The following is an 18,966-nucleotide window of genomic DNA, read 5'->3' as shown; positions in this document are numbered from 1 at the left end:
CAGAGGAAGATGTGCTGGGATTTGAACCTGGACATTGTAATTATACTGAATGTAATTCAACTCAACAGGACGCTTAAACTCTGTCCTTCAATTGTCAGAATCAAAGTCGTCAGCCTGCTGTTATGTATCTCGCTGTGTTTTCTCTCCATCACACACACACACACGCACACACACACACACACAGTGCAGCTTTTAAGTTCTGTGTAGGCTCCAATGTGTATAATTCATAACTCTGTGACTTCAGATCAAATATGCATTATTTTACCCGTGGAAGTTGGAGGTTGTGTGTGTACATGTGTGTGTGTGTGTGTGTGTTTCAAAGAAAGAGATGTAGACAGAGAGAGCATACACGTGAAAAAAATAGAAAAGAGCTACAGTTTGTGTGCCTGAATGTTAACATGCCATAATATTTTCGTTGAACGTGCTCTCTTGTTTCCTTCCATTTTACACTGACGGTTTAGAAATTCACGCTACCGTAAATGTGACAGGGCTCAGCTCTTTTTTGATTCTCATCCATTATAAACATGCTGTGAGATGCATAGTTTCTAGTGCAGTAACTTTTCCTTTGAACAGACTTCATCAGTCATGTCAACCAACACAAATGCAGTCCCACAAGCTATGACACACCGATCAGCATTTCTCAGTAGCTCAGTACGGGGAGAGAATCCAGGTGAGGTAAATCTGCTCCACCACACAGATGTATTATTGATTTACTAACTGAAAACCATTGCAGATAGATTTAAATGAGGAATATTTAGGATCAGGTTACGGTCAGAGTTAGCTGTCCTAAATGGCCACACTTAAAGGTGAGGTGAAAAGCTTGCTGTCATAGAGACGGGTAAAATGTGATAATCACTCAAAATTGGAGTAACAGTTCACACTTTTGGACAGTTTCTCCACAAAGGTTTTCAGAGTGTTGCTCTCATATAAGCGTGAGGGTGTAGTTGTGTGAAGAGGAAGTGAGAAGTTCTGCCTTATTTCTCACCTCCACATACCTGACTAATCACCGTGTAAAGAGCAGGGCTGTGCAGAGACCTTTAGAGGAGCAGGTGCTCAAAGTTAAAAAGGGGCACATGGAACAAGACTTTTAAAAAGCATACACCGACATCACTTACAGCATAACCTGTTGAATTATAGCAAGCCTTATTCAAACAGACTATAACATGGACTCTTACAACAAATCGCATCATATTATATCGTTGTCCCCCACCTGATGTAATGGGAGTGGGGGACAATGATTATGACTAATGATTCTCTCTCTATTGTGTTCGTGTGTGTTCTGTTGGCAGTAACATGTTCTTTAAGTAAACAAACCAGACTTAATTTTCGAATCAATTTAAAGTCACAGCAGTCTTATCAACTATCAAATAGCATCTCAAATGTTCCTGACTGTGTAACCCCAACATGAAAATGATATTTGAAATTATTGCCTGTCATTATAACAGCAATAATAGACGCCAAGATGACCACACACAGAGCAATCCAAACATTCACTTATTTGTGCACATCTCTCACAAAAGTTTTCATAATTTCAAAACAAAAACAAGGGCAGAACGTGATGACACATCAAACTGTACAGCAAACAGAGCTCTCTGTCAGTGTTTTTATTTCCTTCTTCTTTTTAATTACCTCCACCATTTCCTACAGCTATATGAACTGTAGCTGTTATGCAGATCAGCCATGGTACTAAAAACAACAATGATACATTTGTACCTCATAATCATCACTTCATAGTATGTTGCGCATCACCAGTGTGACCTAAGGCACACATGTTTTACCTGATGGGGAACATAGTACAGATGCTGTTTAGGGGGTTGCTGGGGAGGGTTAGGGTGCTTTTCATTACGCTAAAATGTCACTTCCCTCAATCCCATCTATTTGCGTAGACAAAGGAATTTAATTCACCAAATGGGACGTCCTCACCCTACAGTCTATGGTCCTCGCTCACTCCAGCGTCATTTTGAGGAGAAAACAAGTAGTCATGACGCACTTCACCCTAAATGTCAAATATGTAGAAGTCAGCTCTAAATGTGTTTAAACTCTAAAGTTTAAACTTAAAATTCATTCATACAATTAATTTATACTTTACACTGTTGCTTAATTTATACATAGTGATAGCTGGAGGGAAAACACCTGATAACTGCTCCAATTTGTATCTGATAGAATATGTATTTGAAAGAACAGAACCGACATAAAGGAACAATACAAACAGCTGTAGCCTGTAGAAGAGAAAAAGAAAGGAGAAGCCTTTTGGTTCATGACATAGAAAAAATAAAGTCACAAGAGTGTTTTTTGTGATTGATTCATTATTTCGGTAATTTTCATTTTATGATAAATATGATCAGCAGCTGTTTGTGCTTTCATTCCTGTCCCACAGGTAGTTTTGCTGATTTGCTGTACGACAACAACAGCTGACTGTTTACTGTCCCGTCAGATCAGCTGACCAATCAATGAACACATTACATATATAGTAATGAAAAGCAGCTATACTTTTCCCCCTCAGGCAGCACACTGTGGTTAACTAGCGGCTAACTGAACAGGCTGTACAACTAACATGCACGTTCACTTCACGTTGTCTTGTAAAGTACATCAAACAATGCGCACATAACACCACTGCAAACCCCTCTGCAAACCCCGCTTACCGGTAGTTGAAGTTCTCCCTTTTTAGAGCGAAACGAAATCCCCAATTTTTTCTCCCCCGAGCGTCTGTCTGCAGCGTCCCTGGTTGCAACTCAGTTACTGCTGTTAGGGCACATCACAGATGACCTCAGGTGAAAGGTCATCATGTGACTGATGGCAGCAGTCATGACGGTCATTTTATTTATAGCTAAATTATTGTTAAATGTTCTTCTTGAAGGGCCACACAGGCCTTCACAAAAATGAAATAAATAAAAATAAAAATAAATATGCCTTTACAAAAGGGCACTTTGGACATCAAGAGGCAAAAGGGGCAGGTGCTCAAGCACCCCCCCCCCCCCCCCCCCCCCCCCCCTCTGGTGCCTGGTAAAGAGTGTATGCTTGTTGGAAGTTGTTGTATGCAAACCATTCCCCAATCCCAATGCTGGAACAGTGTAGGGATGTAGGCAAATACGCAATTTGATGATCCAACAAGCACTCTGTTTGAAACATACTGGAGACTTTACCCTGTAGCGATGGAGCAAACAGGCAGATTAAATTGTTCAAGTCCAACTGAAATTAAATTTCATATTTGCATTTTGTCTGTTACAGCATATATATATCTGAGCTGTACATTTTTCAGTCCTGTTTGCTCCTCCTTTGAGAAAACTAAAAGGTAGAAATTTATATTTACGTTGTCCCCAGTCTGGTTTTGCCTCAATATAGTTGTCGTTTGTGTGGTTATCATCATTACATCTCTCACTGTAAACACTTAAAATGCATGTTTGTGTATCTTTTTGTCATTTTTTTTTCTGTGGGTAATGTTGTTGCTGTGGTAACTAATGCAGCCGAATGACTATTGAGCAAACAGTGGTATGGATATACAGTACGCTGTGTGAGTGAGGCCTGTCTCTGAAAGGTAATTGTTTCAACCCAAGGACGTCTCTGTTAACATTTACAGGCACTTAAGGTTATTGTAATGTCTGTGTGTGTGTGTGTGTGTGTGTGTGTGTGTGTGTGTGTGTGTGTGTGTGTGTAGCACTTTGTGAGCAATCTTTGTCCCAAGTGTACCAATTATGGCAGACAACTTGAGACATTACTGATCTCTCTCTCTGTCTCTCTCTGTGTTTGACTAATTGAGACAAATTCAATCCAATCTCACCCTCTAACTCTCCCTTCTTTTTTCTGTCAGCGTAGAGACAAACTTGGCTTCGGCTCCACAGCCATGCTAAATCATATCACACATCCATTATTTATATTTCCACACAGAAAAGGGTCATTATTGTCACACTTTAATCAAGTTATATTGAATATTCCTCTGATCTTTGTAAAAAAAAAGAAAAAAAAGAGCTATTTCATATATTTTGGGACCGAGCTCGCTCGCCTCTTAGATTCTAATATGATTCTCGTCAAGAAGAGAGTGTCAAACTCTTTTCCCCTTATATTCTTTGAACTTTAACATCTTAGCAATAAGATATTGCTCTCTAATTTTCGCATATGTTAATACAGCATTATTTAAGATTAAGATTGTAAAATAATTGAGAGAAAAAAAGCAGAAAAAAGACAGATCCAGCGGAGATAAACGGTGAATGGACTGCATTTACATTGCATGTTTCTAGTCTTCCGAACACTCAAAATGCTTTACACTACATGTCAACATTCACCCATTCACACACACACACTCACACACCAATGGCACAGCCTTAGGGAGCAATTTGGGGTTCAGTATCTTGCCCAAGGACACTTTGACATGTGGACTGGAGGAGCAGGGGATTGAACTGCCAATCTTCTGATTAGCAGACGATTTGCTCTACCTCCTGAGCCACAACCACCTGATAAGATAAGACAAATAGACCTGACATGTGGTGTCCTGCAGGGCTCCATCTTAGGCCCAAGTCTTTTTAGTCTATATATGTTGCCACTCTGCGATATTATTAGAAATCACAACATCAATTACCATAATTATGCAGATGATACCCAGTTATATATCTGTAAGTTCAAATGACTACAGTTCTATGAACAACTTGATTGCATGCATCGCTGACATAAGTCAGAACTTCTTAGAGCTGAATCAAGACAAAACTGAGATCCTAGTTATTTTAGCAAAAGCTGAGAGACTGTCTGACCACCTAAAATTATTCACACTAAAGGATCAGGTCAGAAACCTCTGTGTTATCATTGACTTTGATCTAAATTTCAAATGTCACATTAGAAACTTGACCAAAGTGTCCTTCTATCATTTGATGAATATTGCCAGAGTCAGACTGTTCCTCTCCCAGGCAGACACAGAAAGGTTAATACATGCTTTTATCTCCAGCAGGTTGGACTATTGTAACACTCTCCTGTCTGGTGTGTCTAAGAAAGCTATTGGTCGGGTACAGCTTGTACAGAACGCAGCAGCATCTGTTCTGATAAAAACCAGACATCACTCCAATTTTAAAATCCTTACATTGGTTACCTTTCAGTTACAGAATTAATTTTAAAATTATTTTATTGGTTTTTAAATCACTGAATGGCTTTGCCCTATCTTACCTATCTAACATGGTTAAGACTTATGTGCCTGCTAGGTCTATTAGATCCTCTTGCTTTAACCTCTTGACTGTTCCTGAGGTCAGAACTAAAAGGCACAAAGAGGCAGCCTTTGTTAATTATGCAACAGTCTACCTGAGGGTCTGAGGGACTCTAAATCTGTTGACACTTTCAAACGAAACCTTAAGACATATCTTTTCACCATTGCTTTCTACTGAAGCGCTCCTGAAGGGGGGCGGTGTTACTGTTTTTTTATTGCTATCTGCTTTTATTTTAAGCACTTAATTCATGAATTGTGCTATATAAATAAAGTTAATTATCATTATTGTTATTAATATGCCAACACTATGTGTGCCCTTGTGTAGTGTGATAGAGACTCGCCTGCTATCTTGGTTCAAAACACCAGTCCATTTGGGTGTAAGGAGTAGGTCGGTCTCTAGGGCTCCCCCTTTAAGCTTTTAGACTAGTTCTGTTTAAATATATATAATGCCCCCTCTCGGATCTGGAGCATAGTATTTGATCTGGATACCTACTGACAAAATCTGATGCTGTGCAGTTTCTTTCCACTTAAATCCAGGCCACAAGAAACACAACAGATGTTTTCCACCATGTAGAAAGGAAAGCAATTTACTGGCAAATTGCTCGGCAATTTCATGAACATGGTCTGCCATCGCTACTGGCTTGTACTGTTTGCACAAGTCAGAATGGAGTCATGGATTCATGTTATTTATGCCAATTTCTCAACCCACCGTCAGCATGTTAAAACAGAAACCAGGATTCGTTAGTCAGTGTGGACCTTCAATCATCTGACTGTGGTGATCACATGTTTGTTGCTGTCACATTATCTTATTCTTAGCTGTCAGGTGTTGAGTCAGGCTTGGTCTTCTATTGCTCTCCATCTGCTTCAACATGTGAGGAGTTGTTTGTTCTGAGATGCTCCACGTCACTGTTTCTTCTGACATGTTGTTTGCAGACTTGGGTCCCACATGTTGGGTGGAATAATTCTAGCCATCCTCTCCTGACCCTCCTCACTATGAAGGTATTTCTGCCCTCATGATGGCAGTTAACAGGATGTTTTTTTGGCTCTTTGCACGGTTGTTGTTGAACACCAGGAATTGTAGTCAGTGATAATTCCAGATCAGATCTCAGATTCTTGAGCCAATGTGTCTGACACCAGCAATATCCGATTTATGATATAATGTACAGACAGATGACATATTGAAGGAAAAACCAGAATATATCTCATACAATACAATCAACCACAATCAAAGTTGCTTAATTCTTGAAAGTCAGATAATCAACAGCAGGGTGTACTATATAATTGTAAAAAGAAAAAGATACATATATAATATCTTGTGCAGATATGCCAGACAAACCAGAGACAATTTAATAAAAACTTGGCGAGAAAGAGGGAACTAAATCAGTAAAATGACTGTACAGTCAAAACAATGAGCTGAAAGACACTAAAGGTAAACAGTAGCATTAAGTGACAATTCTCTGTAACTCCTTTCACATTACACATAGTAATTTGATCCACTAATATAATATAAAAATATTGATTAGAGCAGCTTTAAAGCTATAATTACCAATATCCAACCAACTGGTCCTTTTACGTTAATGAGCACTTTGTAAAATCTGTGTGTCTGTGTGCGTTTGTATCACCTACTGTACATAACAGCTCTGTAATGAGATAGATGACTGACAAGCACAATTAATCCGGTCAAAGTAAGACTAGATAAGAGACACAAGGGCAGAAAAGACAAGAGACAGGTCCACAGAGGAACGTGACGAGACAAAAAGTTGAAAGCCAGAGAGACACAAGAAGAAAGAGGAAGAAGAGACAGACAGCAAGGGAGCTACTTTACAGGCGGGAAGATGAGAGAGAGAGGGAATAGCAATTACACAGAGAAAAAGCTAGAGAAGAAGGAGCAGCAGAGGAGGAGGGGGGTTAGTGCCCTGAGGTCGTTCCTTTCAGCAGCACTAATTTAATTGGCTCGTTAAGAGAAATGTGGGATGCTTCCTCTTGATTGGTTGAGTAGGCAGATGATGCCTGCAGAGACAGGAAATACAGGAGGGGGCGTTTAAACTTTTAACACACACAGATGGACAGGCATGCACACACACAGTTTTACATGTCCATATTATGTAGAGTGTGTGTGTGTGAGAGCTATTATTGTTAGTCCACATCTATTATGACACAATGACACACACACACACACACACAAAGACAAAATTATACAAACTCACGTGGACACATTATTTTTAACTCTCACACACATACACACACACTCACACATAAACAGATTAGCTCAGTCATGTATGCCCTGTAGTTTATTAATGAGGACAGAGACCAAACATCTTCCTGCAGCGACTAGCATCAGCTGTGAGTGTGTGTTTGTGTACGTCGTGTGTGATTAAAGGAACGCAGACACAAAAAGCTTTTAGTTTGCTGACTCTTAAGAGTCACATAACTCCCAGTTGGAGACCACAGACACGCATACAAAGCAGAAAACACACACACACACACACACACACACATAAGCCAGTTGTGTGATCTCTCTGTCAATCTACCCACGCTCACTCGCTCTCTACCCATGGATGCATCCATACGCAAACCTCCAGAATGTCTTAATTTCCCATGAGTCTATCTGTCTCTCCGCTCCTTCTGTCCTCCTATTTTACCACCTACAAGCACTGGAACATCTTATCCAATCAAATATACTGACATTTCCGTGCTAACGCATTTAATTTTGTGGATTAGAAACAAAATGTATGTACACAAACTACTTAGGAAGAAATCTGGAAGACTAAATGAAGGAAATGCTATTTATAGAGCAGACTGCATTGTACCTAATTATTTCTGCCTCTGATTGAACTAAAACTTAAGATTAAAATAATGATACTATAATTTGATAACACACATCTGTCATTTAAAATTGATACTACTGACCTAATTCTATTTACAATAGAAGCTGACGAAATGACCACACACCACATCGTGCCATTCATTTTGACACTATTTATATTGACATGAAAACGACAGGCATACTGAGTGTTAGATTGTGTATTAAATGGTTGATCAGCAGGAAAATGTGATTGGTGTGTGGCTCTACAGTGAGAGAGAGAGAGACTCGGAGAGGTGCCGGTGAGCGCTTTTTTAACTGTATTCATCTTTTTGACCCTGCTTACGTATTAAACAATCTGTGTCTGGATAATGACGTCTGACAAGAGGCTTTTGCATTTACATCTACTGTAATATTAATATGCATTCTTGTTATCTCCACTTTGCTCGCTTTGTGATCATATCTCAACTTTCAAATTAGGCAGACGTCAACAAACACGGCACATCTTAGGTCAAGGGCATGGGATGCAGCTCTACTTTTCTCCGCCATGGAATCAGTCATGAGTAGTGAAAATTGATGTCCCCGGTTTGAATCTGTCCAAGACCTTGCATATCATACACCTCTCCCACCCACTGTTTCCTGTTTGTGTCACTATCTGAAGACCAAAAGTGTTACTCACCAAAGTATATCCTTGAGGTCTAAAATATTTCCAAAGTGTATTTTTTGAACATTTTTAAACCTGAATTGTTTACATGCATGTTTACTTGCCAGCAGTCTTCTTCACTGCCTTTCGCTGGCACATTGCTCTGTCTCTTGGTGCCTTACCTCCACCTGTTGATCAGTGAAATTGTGTGAAACCATTGGTAGAAACCCATTTTTTTTGGTGTGCAAGTGACAAACAAAATGGGGACCCACTCTTAAAAACATCGCCTCATAGTGCTTCATAGTAAATACATGCAGTCTTTAATTTGATGAGATAATATTAGATACAACAGATGCAAATAAACAAAAAACAGCATAACATATCTGGGACAACGCTGCTCCAGCAGTTTTATTTATTTCTCTCATTTGTACCATTATAAACTCATAAAGGTCCTCTCATTAGTAGGCCTGTGTGTCTGAGTATCACTCACTGTAGAAAATGTAAAATATTAACAACTCAGCTTCCTCTCTCATAGTTCATGTTGGAGCTCCCCGCTACTGTCATGTTCCTACAAAGGAGAGAGTTCAGAGCGGAATGAAGATACTTCTGGGAGAGGACGCGGGGATCAGAGACATAAGGTGGAGGGAGAAACTGAAAAAAAAAAATATGGGAGAATACATGAAGAAGGGAGGGACAAGGGGGCAGGCAGCACGGGGAGAGAGGAAATAATTTAAAGGAAGAGAAGAGACGGGGTGATGAAGGTGGCGGCTGAGTGTGGGGAAAATGAGACGGAAAGAGAGGAAACCACAAGAGAGAAAAGACACAGATGGGTGGAGAAAGTGAAAGACAGGAACTGTATTAAGATGGAAATATGAAGCAGGTGCAAAACCCACCGGTGACTCACCTGGTGCTGGCACTGTGTGTGTGTATGTGTCTAATGAGCAATGCTGCAGAGGCCTTGGCTTTTCTATTAAGCACCATTACAGCATTTTTGGAAACCCCCATATCACTGTCAAATGAATTTGACACTCCAGTGGTATATACCAGTGATATTGTTTCACATATTTAAGTCCGGATGCAAAGGGAATCTTTAATTTAACAGTCAAGATTTTTTACTGAAAAGGACAAATGTTCTGGTTGTGATTATTTTTACTTGGCGTTTCACTTTATCTAACATCTGAAATGTCTGAAAGTCTCAGCTTGTTTGCACAGCAAGAATTGTGTTCCTGTTTTGTACCATAAAGCAATCCTACTGTAGATTTCCCCTTAAACTTCAGTGGAGAAAATACACTGAAGGGATTTACAGTCTTCTTGGTGCTTGCATGGTTCACAGTCATCATCCAGGTCTTATATGAGCTTTACTGAAGTTTATGTCATTATTGGGATGATATGATTCAAAACCTACTAAACGGTGAAAAAGTTTTTACTTGCATAAACAAAACTCATGAGATTTGAAAGAATGTCAATTTGAATTTAAGCTGCAGCTCGAGAGCAGGGCTGCAACTAATGATTATTTTCATTATCAATTAATCTGTAGATTTTCCAACAGTCCACAACACAAATATATCCAGTTTACTGTTATAGAGGACTAAAGAAACCAGAAAATATTCACATTTAAAAGCTGGAACCAGAGAATTTTAGCACTATTACTTTAAAAAAATGACTCAAAATGATTTATCAATTTAATTTTCTGTAATTGATTTTCCGTTGATCCACAAATACGTTAATAACTAATTGTTGCAGTTCTACTTGAGAGTCGAGGAACTCATGTTGAAGAAAGAATCGTAGTGATTAATATTCATATATATGATGATACAATATTTATACCTGTAACACTGAACTACTTCACAGTGTTGCTTGCAGATAGTGACGGTGAAAGTTTTCTCCTCTTTTGTTAGATAGCAGTACCAGAACACCACAGGAGTCAAGGATAAGCTTTTATCGGTGTAACACTCTTCTGAATTTACACACAGCGACTTTCTGTCTGAAACATCTTCGACACTTTTCCAATTCAATCAGTTTTTCAATTACGGCTTTGCTTGTCGTCACGGGCTCTTATTTACATCGCTCCCTCACCCATACGAATCAACCACACGGATCTTTTCATTTCTGCACTGATCAGGGACCCCATGACACTGCAACAGCACATTACACTTTCTGATTAACCGTATGTGCTGAAATGTGCTGGGACCGAGGTTTTTTTTTTCTGTTGCTTTACATGTGACAGGAAGAACGACTGATAACTGGCTTTGACATATGAAATCGGTAAAGCATCCCTGTAAGACAAGGGCACTCTGCTCAATCACTCATGATTCAAAGTGTCAGGAATCCTGCACCATATAACCAATAAAGCTGTAGGATTGTTGCTATGATATGCTCAATAATAAAGCACATAAACAAGGCCTTTCTAAATATAGACACTAAAAGCCTTGAGGATGAAGCTGAAAAAGGTCAAAGACAGTTTAAGAACTTGAAAGCTGGGACTCATACAGTGTAACAAGCTTATTTGAATAATGCTGATATCACTGAGCACATGTTGATCTCTGCTGCACCAGTTCCAGTGGAATAAGTCTTCAAGCCTCCGGTACATCTGACATCTTGCATTATTACTACGCCTGCACCGTATCCTCCTTTACTACTGCAGCTTTTTTAGAACAATTCCTCCTGAGACTGATGGCATAGCGTTAAAGAAAGTACGTATGGGAAGAAGGGGGCTTCGTCTTTGTCTATATTTAGAACAGAATGCATTTCTTTAATATATTTATACAGCATGCTTCATCGTTTTTACTCGCCAGCAGCAGAGAGGGAAAAAATCCAGGTCAAGTGTATCAGATAAATTGTTCTGACCTTACCTGATCAGTCTATTATCACTGTGGGACAGAGCAAACAGCTAATTGGATTAAGACCAGGATTACAGCACTCTATTACTCTTTTGATTTTTTTTTTTCACTTTCATTTAGTGGCCGGCAGTTAGCTGATATATTGGTTTTTTTTTTTAAAAGCTCTGTTTGTGTGTGTATGTGTGTGCAAGTGCGTTTACTCCTCAGGCAGGGGTCCAGAGCACATCACGGGCTGCTATGGCAACTAGGCTGGCACCCCCACTGCTGCCTCATGGCGGTGCACAAATACACGCATGAACACACTCATCGGAACGATCGCCACAAGGATCTTTCAGCGACACACACACACCGCAGGGAGACTCAGTTTTCTGCTTAATTACACAAGATTCTGTGAAAAAAAGGGAAGAGTAATGACAGTAGAGAGGTCAACATGACACCGAGGTGATGTTAAAATCCATGACAGACGGCTTTGGCCCATGTAAAACACATAAAAGCACTTAGAAAAACTTCCTTATCAACATTTAATATCTGTAAGCTACGTAGTACAAATGATTTACACTAATCTACGTTTCAATCAGAGACTCAGAGTACTGAATGCTGTCTGAACATCTGGACTAGTAACAAGAAATCCGATTTGATAAAATAAACATGTGCTTTTCCTTATCAGAAAATATAAATAATAGAGTGTTCACTGCTCTAGAAACCACAGTGTTACAGACTGGATGACTCATTTCCATTACTAATTCAGCACTGCTCGTCCCAAACCGCGATGCGTTGTTATTATCAGTGGCAGCTGTGCTAATGCAGTTTGCCCTCTCGGCAGTCATTCTCCTCGGCTAATCTGCAAGCCATTCAATTTACCCTCCAGATGTGTTGTAGTAATTAGTCTGTTTGTTAGCTGATTATGTCAGTAAACTGCCCACATCTCTGCTATTGTTACAGGCAAAAAAAAAAAAACACAAGGGCGCACATGTACTGTTGTCATCTTAAACACGCACACACAAAATACAGGAAATACACAAAACAGGAGCAAATGAAAACCTGTTATTAGCAAGAGAGAAGAAAAAAAAAATGAATAAATGTTTTAAAAATCGATCTTTTCTATGTTTCCCCTCCCCAGAGAGAGCTCACCTGTGCCTCAGGTCTTCAAAGTCATTCTTTTCTATTGATGTGGATATAAATATGTGATCAATTGGGATTTACCGATGGCCATTGTCAGCTGTGTGGCTAAATGTGTGTGCGTGCGCCTACAGTGTATGTTTCAATGGGTTAGGTTTAGGAATGTTCCAATGCAGTCTTGTTCCTTCCTTCATTTAGTTAAAAAAACAAACATTGATTTTGAAATATTTTCTTCTCTTTTACATTTTGTTTTGGAGTAATGCTTTCTGTTTATCCAGAGTCCAGACTTGACAGGGTTTTCCCCCCACCCCTAGATCGTTTCTGTAGCTGACACACTTTTCTTTGGAGCCTTGTTGACTTTCGCAGCTGCCAGTTAGACATTCCAAGCTGCTTTTGCTGCTTTTGGGAATGTGAAAAGCATCACTCTCTGTACATGTTTTCTTAAAATCTGGTGCCTGGAACAGCAAATGTAAGAGCTTTCATGGCCCAAGTCTAGGTTAAATATAAAAATTAATTTGTCTTTTGAAAGTTAGGCTAAAGGATGAGGCTGTCATTATTCTTTGTTTTTCTTATCAACCAGCAAGTCTACTAATAGTTTAGTATAATCCATCATTGTCAAGGCTAGATCTTTCTGATTGTGGATGGACTGTTGAAGAGACACAGGGTCAGTGTTGTATCCTAATGTTTCCTGGCAACAAGATGCTCCTACATTATATGATTAAAACAACAACAGCTGGAGGCAAAACCATTGTTTCAGAAAGACTGCCTTTAATTTCATATTCAGGCTAAAAACCTGCAACTAGAAGAAGAACAAAGAGAGCTATAGAAAGTCTCAACAGGACGAGGTAATTTAGTTTACTTGCATAATGTTAGCTGGATGGAGCATCATCCATCTCCGCTGCCTAAATATGTTTCCTGCCTTCAGAAAAGGTTAGGATTATGATCTGTTCCCTCGGTAACACAGACAGAGATGAGACAGCATCATCAGCCTTCTGCTCTTTGAATTGGCATTGTAAGTGTGCTTTTATGTGTCTATATATGAATTTGAGGAGGAATATGTATGAATGCTTTCATGTAAGAAAATTCTTTGGTCTTTGCATGTGTGTGTGCGTGTTATTATCCCATAGAGCTGCAGAGCATATGATAATTGATGATGACTCATCCAGACCTTTGCTTATTATTTTGTGTGCAGAAGACGGAGAGAGATGTAGAGGAAGAAAGAAAGAGGAATTAGTGACGTACTTGGGAAGTTGTGTTTAAGTGGCGAGGGGGTGGGTCAGTCGGTGTGTGTGTGTGTGTACCCAGGAGGTGGTTCTGCCTCCCACTGACCCTCGAGAAAGGCACTAGAAGAGATCTTACAGTATGTGCGAATCCCTGTGTGTAGGAATCAGTATTGTTCTAAATACATTCATTAGGAGAGAACATGTTTCAGTGAAAATACAGTTTATTTTGAGAGAGGATAAAATTGGACATTAACTCATAAACTGCTGGGAACCAGTTAACGAAGCTCTGTGGAAAGATTCCTGCGCTCTTCATCATCAGTCGGGGGAAAACGTACATCATGTTAGATTTTAAAAACAAGATTCTGTACTGTTCGCATGTGTCGCATTAAAAGTAATATGGAAGATTTTCCTAATTACATTTACAGATAAAAAATGACAGCAAACAGAACCTAAAAAAGAGATGCTGAGCAAAACGGATCATCATATGAGCTTATACAGATAGACAGCTGAGCAGGTAATGCTGTATCCAGTTTAGGACAACACACCTTTTAAAGATATGATGAGATATGCTTGTAAAAAAAAATGTGCTGAGACATTATTATGAGATTGCTCAGTAGCTGAATTCCTGAACTCAATCTTGCAAATGTCATCATTCGGTGACTACTGTCCCGAAAAATGTAAAATTGAAAAGCAACACAATATGTATCATCAAATGAGGCTCGTGGCAGAAAACAGCACGGTTTTTATTACAGCTCCCTGGGTTTATAAAGATAGCACAAGATAAATGTGTACATAGTGATTTATTGTTGGCTCAACGTTAGTGCATCTGTTACATTGATATTTGTTCCAAATTTTGTATTTTCAACAGTGTAGAGCCAAAAAAATGTTGTTGATTGATATAAAGTGTGTCAGTAACTCTTACAATAGATCAATTATTGAAGTAATTTATTGAGTAGAACTGCCCAGGAGTTCCTGGTTAGAGGTTCTCAAATGTGATTATTTGCTTTGTAAATTTTAGACATCACTTTAGGTTCCACATTAAAATCATAGTTAATTAATCCATTTAAAAAAAATATGTATTAATCAGTAATCAAGGTAATTGTTAGACAATCAAATACTAGGGATTTCTCACATACTGTCTAGGTTTGTGAGTAGGTCTATGAATGATAGATTGCATATCCTGAGTGAAATCTAATCAAGAACAACATATATATATTATATTGTTGATCCATAGTTGCAACCAAAACTTATTACAATAGTTCTTGGGAAAGGGCAGCGATATTGTAACTGCAGGGAAACCTGCACTTTGATTCAGCTCTTGCTGTAGCGTATTGACGGTGTAGTAACTGAGTCTATCTGACTGCTCTTTGTGTGGACCAATCTCTACATCTACTTCTATCTGAGGATCAGACAGACACAAACACACATAAACCACCTTTAAAAGAAGTATTTTACCACTAACATCAATACCTGTTGGTCTTTAAACCTTGTCGCTGCAGTAGATTGTAAAGATAAAGTCAAGATCCTTGATATTATTATCGTTGTTTTAGAGCTTTTTCATCTGATATTAAACTGCTCATTTCTCAGGTTCTGCCTTGACCTTATTATAAATTATCTGCCTTTGTGTCGCTGCTACACGCTGAGGAAGAACCTTGCTTAAAGCGCCTTCAGTGTGACCTTGATTTCACCGGCAGCTGCTGCAATAACACCTTGTAACACTGAGAATAGCAATTTTCAAAATCTGTTATGATGAAACAGTGATGTTGATAGGTTTTCAACATAGTGAGTCCCTGGGGCCCACAGGTGGTCATTTGAGTGGGTCCCAGGAAAACTGTGGGTCCCGGGTTCTTAACTAACTTTTTTCACCATCCTCCTGGAACCATCTCGAATTTAAAACTTTATTTTTGTACATTATCATTAGTAAAAATCATTAAAGTGACCTTTAACTGAAATGAAACATCATACAAATGATTAGATGATGAATCATCAACCTTTTTTATTTAAATCCATCTGAAAAGATTAGATTAGAGACTAAATCTGTCACAACACAAAGGACTCTCACAAAGTGAGGGAAACGGATGAAATAAAAATTGCTTTCAAGAAGCAGAACATAAAATAGATTGTGATAAAACATTTTAATGGTCCTCTTTCTCTAAAGAGTACAAATGTGCCTCTGCTTAGTCACTTAAATAAACTCAAATCTCATGAACTGTTTCATCATACTAATGTAGTTTTAACTTTAGCTTTCTTAGCTAACTTAACAATACGACCACACATTAATATGCAGTTTATGAGGCATTTTTCCCCACTGAGTGATGAGTTGAAGAAGCTACCTCAACCTCTAAAAGCTGGAGGAACTGCAAGGAGGGAGCAACAATTCATATTTCCCTGCAATCACAATGAATGGAAGATTGAATAATTGTTTTGATTGTTCGATGGTCTTAAAAAATCAGATGGTCAGTTTACCCCCAGACGGCTCAACTTACCCACTCACTCAGATCAATTTATGCCTAACCTGAGGCAACTTCAGCCACAGGAACACTTTATTGAGAAGTTATATTTTCAGGTTTTTTTTTATCATAGATGCATCCTTACAATTTCATTTGATAGGAGACATCCTGGAATAAAGGTAGATGTTTTCATTCTACTTCTGTCTCAGTTTTTTCTTACCTAGAGAAAAATATACGTAAAAATCGGCTCATCTTACCCCACTCTTCACTGATGCTATCCATTGACTGTATGAGAGTTATGCTATGCACTAACATGCTGATACGCTAAATGCGATTAGCATCACAACTTTTCCAAACTGCATAGAATTGTGTGTGTGTGTGTGTGTGTGTGTGTGTGTTGTCAAGGAGGTTTAATAAGAACTGTGTGTGCTAACAGCGCACAGAACGTGCAGTCAGCGAGGTTTCTTTTGTTTATTTCTATGATTTCAACACGGATTTGTTCACAATTTTAGCATTATCAGGGAGAAAATAGTTTGTGTCTCCTGGACATGTTGATAGTGAGTTTGCTGCGTCCTTTCGGATTTTAACGCTTCAGAGACGCGGGAGGCGTACCTATCAACATCACTGATGAAACAGTATTGGTCCTAAAGCCTTGAGTCCAGGTTGAGATCCTGTTAAAACTTTATTAGAAGTCTTTTTGTATAAAGTGGACTGTTGATGTTTTTTCTATTGATCCCTATAGGGAACTTCTCTTTTCACTTGCCAGACAACAGGTCAGGGTCAGCTACAGAACAGCACCTCTGCACCTGGTACAGTTGGCATTCACTGTCTTGCTAACATGAGGCCTGAACCTTTTACTGTGCAAGATGGTCCGTTATTCACTACTCTCCAGCCTGCTACTTGAAAAGTGTCTTTGAAATCACGTTTGTGTTTCATCTCTTGAGGGTGCAGCTGTTAAACTCGACAGTTTCCCATGACACAAACGTGCTGTACACTCAAACTTTCTGGAGAGCAATTTACAGAACAGGACAGAAGTGTCTTCAACCTTCAGTTCAGCGTCCTCAGAATCGAGTCTCTGAGCTGCCCCTTTTCAGCGCGCTGCTGTTAAACTCGTCATGCTCAAAGCTCAGATTATTATGTGACCTTGATATCATTAGCAGCTTCTCTCGCTTACTGTAGTCACGCCTCACTGTCATCGACGGTGACACATCCAACAACCTCTCCCCTTGTTCCTCCCTGTCCTCCAGCCTCATGTAGCCTTTACTGCTGCCCCGATTGCCACTGTTACTCCGGCTGCTGTTGCTACGGTCGAGGCGGGGCCAGCTGGGGTGCTTCCGCTGCTCTGGATGCACGCTGAGCATGCTCGGCCTACGCTCCAGGTCCAGAGATTTGGAGTGGCTGCTGAGCATGTGCAGAGAGGAGTTGGAGCCAAAGTCACTCCTCGCTGCTCCTGGGGAAAGCCAGCAGCCTGAGGTAGACGAGGGAGCTGGGGAGAGGGAGGTAGAGGAGATAGAGGAGCAGTGGGATGAAGAAGAGGCGGAGTTACTCCGGTGTAAGCCTGGCGGTTTGGAGGCCTTGGCAACAGATGCTACAGGAACCGCCAAGGACTCCATGGAGCTCAGAGGTTGCGACCTCTCACCGTCTCTTCTCTCTCCTCCTCTTTCCTCCTCGGTAATTGCCTCCATCTCCGGTTCGTCAATAACGCAGTTGTTGAGTTTTATAACGGGGAGAGTGAACGCAGAGATAGAGGAGGAGACAATGGAGCGAGCATGGTGTCCTCCCTTCTCCCCATCTCCATCCACAGACCACTGGTGGCGTACAGAATCCGAACGAGCCAACCCGAGCCCCGGGCCGCAGAAGGGCCGATCCTTGTAGAGCGGCGCCAACAGTCCCGCAAAGCTACAATCCAACTTAGCCTGCTCCCTGTGTCTGTGAAACTCCTCGTCCCCTAACAGCACCTCCTCCTCCTCCGTAGACCCTCCTCCCCCTCCAGCCCGAGAGAAGGAGAGGAGGGAGTTGCTGGCCATCCGAACCGCGGCGGCATTCTCGGCGCCGAAGGCTCGATGATCCCCAACTTCTCTCGCATAAGTGCTGTTGCGGTGAAGGTGTTGCTTTTGTTCTCTCTGCCTGAGGTGATGGATGTCGATGACTGTGGAGTACATGTCTCTCATATGGATTATCTAATACAGAAGAGAAATCATTTATCACTAGAAGCATTTGTGGATCACCTGAGAATGTTTTTAGCACTCCATCATAACATTATTCTATAGTTATACATTTGTGTATAACTATATTAGATGTTTGTGACCTTGGAGAACATGTTTCTTATATGAATTACCTGGAAGGGGAAGAGAGAGTAGGAAGGGATTAATTGAATCAAGACAGGGAAGGAGAGGGCATAAGAGCAGAGGAAATGTGATCTGGGGAAGATTAGAGAGATATGGGAGGAGGGCGGTTGGAAGAAATATCATCTGCATGTTAGTTATGTAGAGATGATGAATACAGATGACGGCAGTGTGCTTGCCCCTTATTGTGTATAGAATAGAAATGAGAAACAGGAGAGAGGGATAATAACTGGATATTCTATTTGCTTAGGCTTTTACAATTTAAATATCTGTTTTAAACATCCTTTCATGACATTTTCTAGAACAATTTTCTGCATAAATCGGCGTCGTTGTATGCTCCAATATGTGGATTAATCTG

General features: G+C 40.0%; 1 protein-coding gene across 1 annotated transcript in view; it reads right to left on the bottom strand.

Moving 5' to 3' along the window:
* Positions 1-5,866: 5,866 nt before the first annotated feature.
* The window catches only part of tmem200a (transmembrane protein 200A), a 29,860-nt gene continuing 16,760 nt past the window's right edge, over positions 5,867-18,966 (bottom strand). The window contains exon 5 of the mRNA XM_067571989.1: positions 5,867-18,443. Within this exon, the coding sequence (XP_067428090.1) occupies positions 17,325-18,443 (1,119 nt within the window). The 3' untranslated portion in view covers positions 5,867-17,324. The remainder of the gene's footprint in view (positions 18,444-18,966) is intronic.

The sequence above is a fragment of the Thunnus thynnus genome, chromosome 18 (genome assembly GCF_963924715.1).
Source record: "Thunnus thynnus chromosome 18, fThuThy2.1, whole genome shotgun sequence".
Taxonomy (NCBI): Eukaryota; Metazoa; Chordata; class Actinopteri; order Scombriformes; family Scombridae; genus Thunnus; species Thunnus thynnus.
The sequence above is the reverse complement of the archived record's forward strand: the minus strand, read 5'-3'. Positions and strand labels throughout refer to the sequence as shown.